Below are 10478 nucleotides of genomic sequence, written 5' to 3'. Positions count from 1 at the left end.
TCAATCTGTTGGAATGTTTTTATTTAGTATTTATGTAGCAAACAAACTGTATATTTAGAAGTCAAAACCATTTTAAATAGATTTGGAGCAACACCTCGAAGGTTTAGTTGACTGAATCGATCCCAGTACTAATTCTTTTAAGTCCAATATTTATTCTATCAGTCTCTTTTCCCAAACTGCTAAGTTATGGGGATGTGATCATACCAACACCAGTTGTCAAGCGAGGGACAAACACAGACATAAAGACACACATATAGATGTATACTAAATCCACTCATAAGGCTTGGGTTGGTCAGAGGCTACAGTAGAAGACACTTGTCCAAGTTGCAGCACAGTGGGATTGAACCCAGAATCACATGGTTGGGAAGCAAGCTTATTTATTTCATAAATATTTGCCATAAAGGCATTACAAAGAGGGGACGAACAAGGACAGACAAACATAAAAGGGATGAAGAAGCTGTATCGATTAAATATTTACAAATTTAAATACACAATAAAAATTATTTACAATGTTCGATTAAAGTATTGCTCATTACAGATGCAATTTGTAATGGCTTTCCTGAAGGATAGGCATCCGACCACCAGGGTAGACCCCTTGCTTTTTCTTTCCTTTGTTTTTGGCTCCCACTTACCTGGTGCCAAACACTCCCAGCTTCCTCACCACAGGCTTCCATCTTCTCATGATTCTGTCTCATGACAGATACCTCTTCTCCAGCAAGCTTCTTACCACACAACCATGCCTGCACCAGTTTAAAACCTTTACATTTTTTACTTAGTCTGTTGTCAGCTAAATTATAAGCCTTTAAAACAATCAAAATAAAAACTGTTTTATTTAAAAAAATATTTATTTCTACAGAGTATGAATAAAAAAGCATCACTGTAACAGTTGGAAAATAATTTCCAAAATGTCCAAATCTTTCTTGTTATTAAAACACTTAGTTTTTATTATTTTCTAAATAGTCTTTAGCTTCATTGATTTTAGCTGCTAAATATGGAGATCCACCTGAAAATAAACACAAGAAAGTCAAAAAAAAGTTTACAACACATCCATATTACAATATAATGATGAAAGAATAATTTATGATGGAAGTAGTAATGTGTTGTTGCATTAGGAAAATATACTTTGCATTGAGGCAGACATATATTAATAAAAGAATATTAAATATAGAATCATAATTAACAGGAAGCTCTGCGAGCATCTCAAATTTCACATAACTATCAATAGAGGTTATATCCTCTGTTTCTTTGAATGGCATCATTGGCTAAGAATAAAGTTTTTAAAAGTGAAACTTTTCATTGGTATAAGCAACAGTCTAAGGAACCAGTAACCAAAAACCATCTACTACTTGAATAGTTTGTTGGAAATTGTAGAGAGGTTCTATTTCTTTATTGCCAGAAGTGAGCAGGAAAGTATGAATAAAGGACACTGAGAATCTGCAGTATCATGAGAAAAACAAGTTCTTAAGGACAGCCAGTCTTTAACTTCTCGGTTATAACCTGAAAAACTATAATAAACAGTAGATGGCTAAGAATTGAACCTGAATGGACATCTACCTGTGTGCAAAATTTCTTGCTGAACTTGTTGCTAAGGTTCTCCAAAGGCATTCATCTGTACATTGTTTTGTTAGCAACCACCAGACTACAGAATGTCATACTCAAATGCCTTCACAAGGTTAATGAATGCTTACTATAGTGGTATGCTATAAGGAAATTCTCTTGTAATTGTCTTACTGAGAAGTGGGTATCAGTGGTACTCTATCCAAGCACAAATCTGAACTGCAAACTCATCAAAGCTAATTTTCCTCTTAATTAGTTATATAACACTATCTAGAACATCTCCTTTGACCATGTAGTAAGTGATAATGAAACTGCTACACCAGTCAGTGGAAATGACCACTTTCTGCTTGACTAGTGCATGTCCTGGAGGTGCAATGGCCCAGTGGTTAGGGCAGCAGACTCGCGGTCATAGGATCACGGTTTCGATTCCCAGACCGGGCATTGTGAGTGTTTATTGAGCGAAAACACCTAAAACCACCACGAGGATCCAGCAGGGGATGGTGGCGAACCCTGCTGTACTCTTTCACCACAACTTTCTCTCACTCTTACTTCCTGTTTCTGTTGTGCCTGTAATTCAAAGGGTCAGCCTTGTCACACTGTGTCACGCTGAATATCCCTGAGAACTACGTTAAGGGTACACGTGTCTGTAGAGTGCTCACCCACTTGCACGTTAATTTCACGAGCAGGCAGTTCCGTTGATCGGATCAACTGGAACCCTCGACGTCGTAAGCGACGGAGTGCCAACAACAACAGTGCATGTCCTAGAGACTATCTCTGATAGTCAAGCTGCTTTGCATGCCTTTATAACCTTATCAACCATATAGCTGGTGCTACTTCTGAAACTACTTGTTGAATCTCTTCATTGGATTCTTCTTATTCAGTAACTTCCCATAGTAGTATTTCCATATCACCTTCTTGGCACAAGAGAAGGCAAATGCACTGCTACCATTGCATACACATTTCTTACCTATGATGTCTTAATCCACATTAACACATTGCTTTGAAATCTAGAATGTCTTATGCCTCTATAAAATCAGCAAACTTTCTACTTTTCTCCTTGATAAGTCTACTTGACATCTAGCCATTCCTTTAGCTACCTGACATTGTTCCTGGTTCTCCCCTTTTATTCCTGATTTGTCTCTTAGCTTTTATGTCTCTCATTAAAATATTACGACTACCACCATGTCACATTCCATTTGGTTGGAATCTTGCTCTACCTACAGATCCAGTCTGTGGCCTGCAGTAAGTTGCCTTATCTACTTTGCAAGCCTCTATCTCCTCTTCTTTCATGACAGAGATATTACATAGTACATTTCTGAACTTTTATTCAGCTTCTATTCTTTCCTTCTACAGATTGTCTTGTACCTCTTGGTTCAACTAGATCTTACTCTGGTCTCATAAATAACTAGACTTTATTAGGTGGTACATTCTTCACCAAGAAAAGATTTTGTATTCACAGCCGACTGTCTATTAGGTTTTCTGGTTAGTACAAAGTCTCTCTAGCTTGTTTGTTTGGAGTGGTAGAGGTACATGATCAACCAATTCCAAGGAGCAAAAGCCATTACAGAGGAGACAATATGTCTGTGCATTAAGAGGCTAAAGTGCATCTGTTAATGATGGAGTGACAATCAGTTGGGTGGCCCTTCTCTAGATGTGACCCAAGGTATCAATGTAGAAGCAGCACTATCCCAGATGTAAGAGCAGTACTCAACTGTGGGCATTACTCAAGTCTTCTGGAACGTCAGTAGCTGTTGGGGACTGAAATATCTTCAGGCCTTGAGAAGGGCTAGTCTGTAGAGAAGTAGTTCTAACTGCATGAAGGATGTGCTTTTGCCAGGAAAAATCCTTGGTGATAGTGAGGTCCAACATTTGGAGTAAGTGTGAAGGCTCTAATGTTTAGAAAGGGTATGTTGTGTTAATGTTTCCTTGATATGTGTAACGCTCAAGTTTTTTTGTTGGTATGGCCTCATTGGAAGATGCTCTGAAGAACTCTGATAATAGAATCAATGCATGTCTGACAAGTTGTATTAGGGTTGCATGTGGATAATTCATGGATAACGAATCTTAAGTAGAAATGAAGGATTGTGTAATCTGTATGCGAAGGGGTGCTGATGGATATGGCAGCAAAGAAAGCATTGATTTATAAAAGATAGCGGGAAAAAGTGACAGAAGAGAACTCTGAGGAATATCAGACTAGGTGGAGAATGGGGCAGAAAAAACACCATCAACACATGCCATGATAGTATGATCTGTTAGAAAGCTGCAGATCCAGGAAATGATAGATAAGAGCCATAGGTGGGAGGAAGTTTTGATATAAGACTTGCATGCCAGATATGGTTGAAGGCTTTCCTGAATATAATAAATGCTTCTTGTATAGAAGCATAAATAAAGTGCATATTTGATGTTAAAGGTCTCCAGAAAGTATAGAAGACTTACCTCTGTCTGGATGGTTTAAAAGCATAATTCTTTTGTGGGCTTCCTTAAGTTTAGATTTACTCACAGATGGGCTAAAATAGAAAATAGAAATAATTTACTAATCTTTCTGTGTTTTCTTTAAACCATGCAATTCTTTAAATATATAAAGAAAACAAGGTGCAGATTATACTTCACACACCCACACACACATTCACATACATAAATTTACATTGAAATTTGGACTGAGTGATGCCTTGTGAGTAAATTTGGAAAATGGAACCTGTAAGAAGCTCATTATAAGTATGTGTTGAATGGTGATATTGTAGAGTATTGTTTGTTACAGCGTTGAGTGACAGCAGTAACAATTTCATTTCTTGGAGGCATTATAACTGATTGCTTTACACTTTCAAACACCCTTGGAATTAAAAATCCCTTATTTATATGTTTTACAATCAGGTTAAATCAATATATAACTATAGCTATATCCCTACAGGCTTTATATATCAACTTAAAGATGCAGACATGGTTGTGAGATGTAGGTATGGCTGTGAGGTGCAGGCATGGTTGTATGGTTCAAAAGTTTGCTTCCCAATCATGTGGCTTCAGGTTCAGTTCCATAGTGTCACCATGGGCAAGTGTTTTTTTTCTTCCATAGCCCTTGTCCAACCAAAGCCATGTGAGTAAATTTGGTAGGCAGAAACTGAAAGAAGTTTGTTATGTGTGTGTGTGTGGTCTTGATCATAAATAAGTATCAGTGTTCTTGCTTTTAACCTACCGTCATTCAAACATGTTAGAGTTGTTAAGGTTGTTATCTCGGGGGGAGGGGGGAGTGAGGAAGCATTGTATATGTATGTATTTGGGGCATTGTAAATATAAGTGTCATGAGCCTTGTGGGTGAAGTATTACTGATGCTGCAGAGATGTGTAAATAAATAAAAAGAAAGAAAAAGAAGTGGGCTACTATCTGGTTTAGTTAGTCTAGAGATAGGGGGTGGAAAGAAAGGAGAGGGCAGCAAGATTACCAATAGAGGAGGAGAGAGGGGAAGGGTAGCTGGGTATCTGGTAAGAGAAAGAGATTTCCAGTAACAGAGAGAGAGAAAGAGATTTCTGGTAAGAGTAAGAGAGAAAGAGATTTCCAGTATTGGTGGTGGGTGTGGGAAAGGGTGGGCGCAACCACTCACACGAAAGGTCATTTTAAGGGCTAGAGCAAACAAGAAGGAGTTATACATGTAGCCAAGAAACAAGGTTAGACATTGTGGGGTTAGAACAAACAAGAAAGAATTATTTTAGAGAATAGATGAGTTTGAATGAATGAGGCGATTAAAAACAAGGGAGATTCTTAGCTTAGCTGTGCATATTTTCGAGTGTCATCAGCCGCCGAAACACATGGAATAGACTATGGCACAGGGGCAGCAACTTCAGGGGAGGGGGTAGGTTGATTACATCGACCCCAGTACTCAACTGGTACTTATTTAATCAACCCTGAAAGGATGAAAGGTAAAGTTGACCATGGCAGAATTTGAACTCAGAATGTAAAGATAGACGAAATGCTGCTAAGCATTCTGTCTGGTGTGCTTATGAGTCAGCCAGTTTTCCACCTTTAAATAAGTAATAATATTAGATCTCTAAATTACACCAAATTATGAGCAATCTAGAATGAAAAATAATATGCAATGAAAAATAAGGAGCATGCATACCATCATTCTCATAAACAAAACTGATGATTACAAACTGACCTGACACCAAGAATTAATCCAGCTTCTCGTTTGGACATTTTGGGTTCAAAACCACCTTTGTAATATTTGTTATAGGTAAATGCCTGAACAAAAAGAAAGTTGATTATTAGAATAAAAATTAACACTGTTATTCATAATACAGGAGAGTAAAATAATTATTAACAAACTCTCTGTTTGTCTTCTCTCTCCCTCAAAAGACAAAGATATATATATATATATATATATATATATATATATATATATTTGTCTTTTGAGTTACTTGACAATTTTACTAGTGCCAGTATCATGTAAAAAAAGCATTCAGAACACTCTGTAAAATGGTTGGCATTAGGAAGAGTATCCAGTCATAGAAACTATGCTAAAGAAGACTTTGGAGTTTGATGTAATCTTCCAGCTTGTAGGATACTGTCAAACTATTCAAGCAATGACAACCTGGAACATAGATAATTATCCATGATAATGATAATTAAAAATATATCACCATCATTTAATGTCTGTTTTATATGCCTGAAAATGGTTAGATAATTCAACTGGAAATGACAAGCCAGAGGACTGTACCAGACTCCACTATCTGCTTAGTCAGAGTTTCTATGACTGAATGCTCTTCCCAACACCAGTCACTTTACAGAGTGTACTGGGTTTTCTTTTTTTGTGGCATTTGTACTATAATGTCACCAATAACTTACAAGAACAAAACTCCCCAACTAAGCAGAGGTGTTGTATTGAGGGAGGTGGCTTTATACCAGGTGTTGAGAGATTACATTCAATAAACAATACATAAGTACATAAACATAGAGTAACAAGGAAAACACTTTCTCTTCATATGTGTTTCTGAAAACTGGTTAAAGATTAATAAAAACACATTTGGAAGGATAGGGTTCCAGTCAAGTGAATTAACTCCAGTATATTACTGGTGTTTATGTAATGAATGCCAGAAGCACCCAAGTCAACTTCAGCAGAGCTTGAAATCAGAAGGTACAGTGATGCAATTAAATACCACAAGGTATTTAAGTTACCACTCTGCCATTTCACAAACTTAATAACAATAATAATAATTAAAAACATAAAATATGAAGATACCAGTAAGAAACTAAATACTTACAGATGTTGATGGTAAAGAATCTATTTGTTTTTTCAAAGTTTCTCCTGCAACTTTGCCATAACGAAGAGCATAGCGACCTGTAAAAAGAATGAATATTCACACATGATGCACCGATGGACATTATGAGAACTGTATTTTTCAAGTATAATAACCAACACTAATAATCACTGTTGATAGACTCATCAGAGTCTTTTAACCCTTTGTCTGTCCTGTATATCACATATGGTACACAGGATATATAAAGGAAAGCTTTATATATAACTCAGAAAGTATGAAACAAGGGCTAACTAAAAGTTTGAAAACAAGCATGAATGTTTAGGACAAACTTATGAAAATGGTTCGAAATGGAAAAGGGTTTATATAAAAAATATTTTTAACACCTAGCAAGTACATCATTTGGTGTTGTATTTTCTTGAATTCATTCCTCTTAAACTATTCATCACCTGCTAATCTTTTAATGTCTATATAGCTGATGCAGTCATCTCAACATCATCATCATTGTTTAACGTCTGCTTTCCATGATGGCATGGGTTGGACAGTTTGACTGAGGACTGGCAAGCCAGGAGTCTACCCCAGGCTCCAATCAGAACAGAACAGTCATCAAAGCAAAATATTTATAACTGAAGAAAAAAATTTTCATTTAGATGTCACTATATTTAAAATATTAATGTCAACATCTGCCTAAATTCTTGGGCAGTTATTGTTATAACTACCCAAGTCTAGTAAAATAGACTTCTATATATTTTTTTATCATCATCATCATTTAACATTTGCTTTCTATGCTGGCATGGATCAGACGCTTTCACAGGATTCAGTGAGCCACAGGACTGCACTGAGCTCCAGTGTCAGCTTTGGCTAACCAAAGCTGACACTGGAGCTCAGCATGACCCTGCAGCTTGATGGATCCTGTCGAACTATCCAACCCATGCCAGCATGGAAAGCAAACATTAATGAATGATGATGATGATGAAATGAAAGTCTGTGGTACTAACAGATATTTTTATTCCTGTTTCCCCACTCTCACACATTATACTCCTACATGCACCCCCTCAGTTTACAATATAGCTTTGTACCACAGACCAAGGGACATAACTTTGGAAGCCTTCACGAACATATTTATTGGAGGTGGGGGCATGATCATAATTTCCTCGGTTTTACAGAAAGCCAAGTAGTTTGTTTTCACCCTTGGCCTTCAGCAAAAAAAAACCCGGCTATACATTTCCAATTATGTCTGATGATTGTTTGAGCATGCCTTTTGCTTAGGGAAATCTGATTCTGCATGAATCATTTGATAAATATGCTTAGCCATCTGGTTTTTGATTTAAAAAATTGTACTAAAATCATACTAATCTATTACTTTAAATTGATTGTGCTCTTTTTTTTTCTGACTTAAGAACTTTTCTTAGGCAGTTATTTTTCAATACACATACACATACTAGTGTCAACATGCTGTCTTAAAGATTGTGTGTTGGAAATTACACCACACACATATACATATAAAGTATTACCTGCAAATCCAACGATAGTACAGCCAATTCCAACAAGAATGAGGTTACTAGCCTGTGAAGTATGAATAAAAACAATGAATAATATCAGAGAGAAAGCTATAAAATGTTCATAATGTATACAAAAGAAAGACAAAGTAAAAAAAGGTGGAAAAAAGAAAACATCAATGTAACACCAAGTGCTTCAATTGGTCGCACACCACAAGGGTGAATGGAGCCTATTGAAGCAAGCCAGCACGCTCGCAGCATTACCATGGGCAATGACAAGGCTAAGGTGTTGGAAAAGCAACGCACCCTCACAGGCTTCACCTAATACCTTGTTGAGGTAAGCTGCCAACGATGACAAGAACTTCATGGTTAGTGGTGATGACTCATAGCAAAAGTGTGTCTGTTTTCAGTTTCTAACTGCCCATTCACTGAATTTTCCCCTATTCAGCTAGGAGTGGGTACTAAGCTAGGTTTTGAAGCTGTTGCTCATGTCACTTGGGCTTCACCAACTTGCCCTCTAAGTTCCCAAAGGTCAACCTCAAACTAGACATCAGGAATGCCTTTAATTCTATCAGTCAGGATGTCATCTTCCATGCAGTAAGGGAGAATGTCCCACAACTTTATCACTTTGCTTGGCAAGCCTACTGGGAGCCCTCCTACCTCTCCTTTCAGCTAGTGCAAAATTCTCAGGGGACTGGATTGATGCCCTGCCTGTGGCCAACATTGGAGGTCTACTCAGTCTAGATGAATAACACATCTGCATCAGACTCAGAAATGGGAGCTGATGTGTCTGCAGGGGACTGAGATGTCGCTGTGGTAGGTACCTCTACCCCACAGGCCTTCACGGTCTGTCTTGCTGCCTAAATGCTGGTCGCTTCACTCGTCACACTGAGCTAAACCTAATCATTAAGCAGGCCCTCGCTCAGATTAATATCCCCTCAATCCTGGGGCTGATGGGGAGCAGGGAGGTATTTTTTATAACGATTAATAGTCTGCCTATTATAGCTTTACCTTCATTATACTGTAGGGGTTTTTCCTATTCAATATAAATCTACAATAGACTTGCAATATATAATAAAATTTTTAAATGCCTATATTTGCAAATAACAGTGGGTAACACACGTTTAGAGATACGTGCATGCGAAAAAAATTTTTTTAAGCGGATAAAATATAATTTACAATTATATAACTGTCGATTTATGAGGCATAAGGGCAATTTCCAACTCAAGTAAAAGTTAATGGGAGATAAACTGCATCCATAAAACTATCGGACTGAAATAAATACACTGCAGTAATATTGCACTGGTGATTGGTGTCCAATTTCCTTCAGAAACGTGAAAAAACTGGATATTAGGAGACATTTCCATTGATTCACGGTAATTTTGGAACAGCTACAAACGCACATTAAGTTGTTAATAACACTAACAATCATTATGACGACAATCGGTTTTGTTATTACGCAAGCTGGAATAGTGACAGGAAACATGGATCAGATAATAGTTTATATTTAATCATATAATTTACATCTATAGTGAAATGTTTAAACCTTCAAATAAAGAACTAAATTTCTAGATTTGATGATGATTTATGCAACTTAATCGTTTCCTCGGATTCTACTATTTTAAACAATTAAACACTTGTGCTTCATCGCCACATGACTGACAGTCTAACAAATTCAACTTCATCCACGAGTTTGGTGCTGCATTATTCGAAATTTATATTCAGCACGACGTTTTACCGCATGGCTTTTAAACTAATCATATATATATATATATATATCTTTGTAAATGAATGTTATTTAATAGCGTTTTCTCTCATTAATATTTGTGGAACTTGATATGTAACTAGAAATCGGAAGAAAATATTCGATAATCATAATTTTACATATGAAATACTCCTCTCACTCGAACTAAATAAATGAATTAACTTTTCAAATACTCACCATATTTTATGACTAATATACCTGTCCTGTTGGAGAAAGAAGCCGACTTAAATGTCGAATTGAATGTTGCGTGACCTCTAAGACTCACCTTCGACTGTCGTGATTTACTAACATTTTTTATGTAAATTATATTACTACTTATTTATTATATGAATATTTATTTGGCTAGTTTATAAAAATATTATTAAAATCTTATTATGCTGTTGATTTTTATTAAAAGTTTAGAAAGAGATG

At 36.6% G+C, this 10478-nt stretch overlaps 1 protein-coding gene across 2 annotated transcripts in view; it reads right to left on the bottom strand.

Annotated features, from left to right (window-relative positions):
* Positions 1 to 813: 813 nt before the first annotated feature.
* LOC106874709 (mitochondrial import inner membrane translocase subunit TIM14) overlaps positions 814 to 10478 on the bottom strand; it is a 32925-nt gene continuing 23260 nt past the window's right edge. Inside the window, exons 1-6 of one of the 2 annotated variants that reach the window (XM_014922532.3) lie at positions 10245 to 10381; positions 8318 to 8369; positions 6810 to 6886; positions 5708 to 5790; positions 3994 to 4064; positions 814 to 1003 (exon numbers count right to left, since the gene is read on the bottom strand). In XM_014922532.3, the coding sequence (XP_014778018.1) occupies positions 936 to 1003; positions 3994 to 4064; positions 5708 to 5790; positions 6810 to 6886; positions 8318 to 8369; positions 10245 to 10247 (354 nt within the window). In that variant the 5' untranslated portion in view covers positions 10248 to 10381 and the 3' untranslated portion in view covers positions 814 to 935. Of the gene's footprint in view, positions 1004 to 3993; positions 4065 to 5707; positions 5791 to 6809; positions 6887 to 8317; positions 8370 to 10244; positions 10382 to 10478 lie in introns of those variants that run through there. The other variant, XM_014922531.3, reaches the window with a different exon arrangement.

Source organism: Octopus bimaculoides, chromosome 4, assembly GCF_046866305.1.
Source record: "Octopus bimaculoides isolate indiv1 chromosome 4, ASM4686630v1, whole genome shotgun sequence".
NCBI lineage: Eukaryota > Metazoa > Mollusca > Cephalopoda > Octopoda > Octopodidae > Octopus > Octopus bimaculoides.
This window is presented reverse-complemented; position numbering and strand designations above follow the sequence as displayed.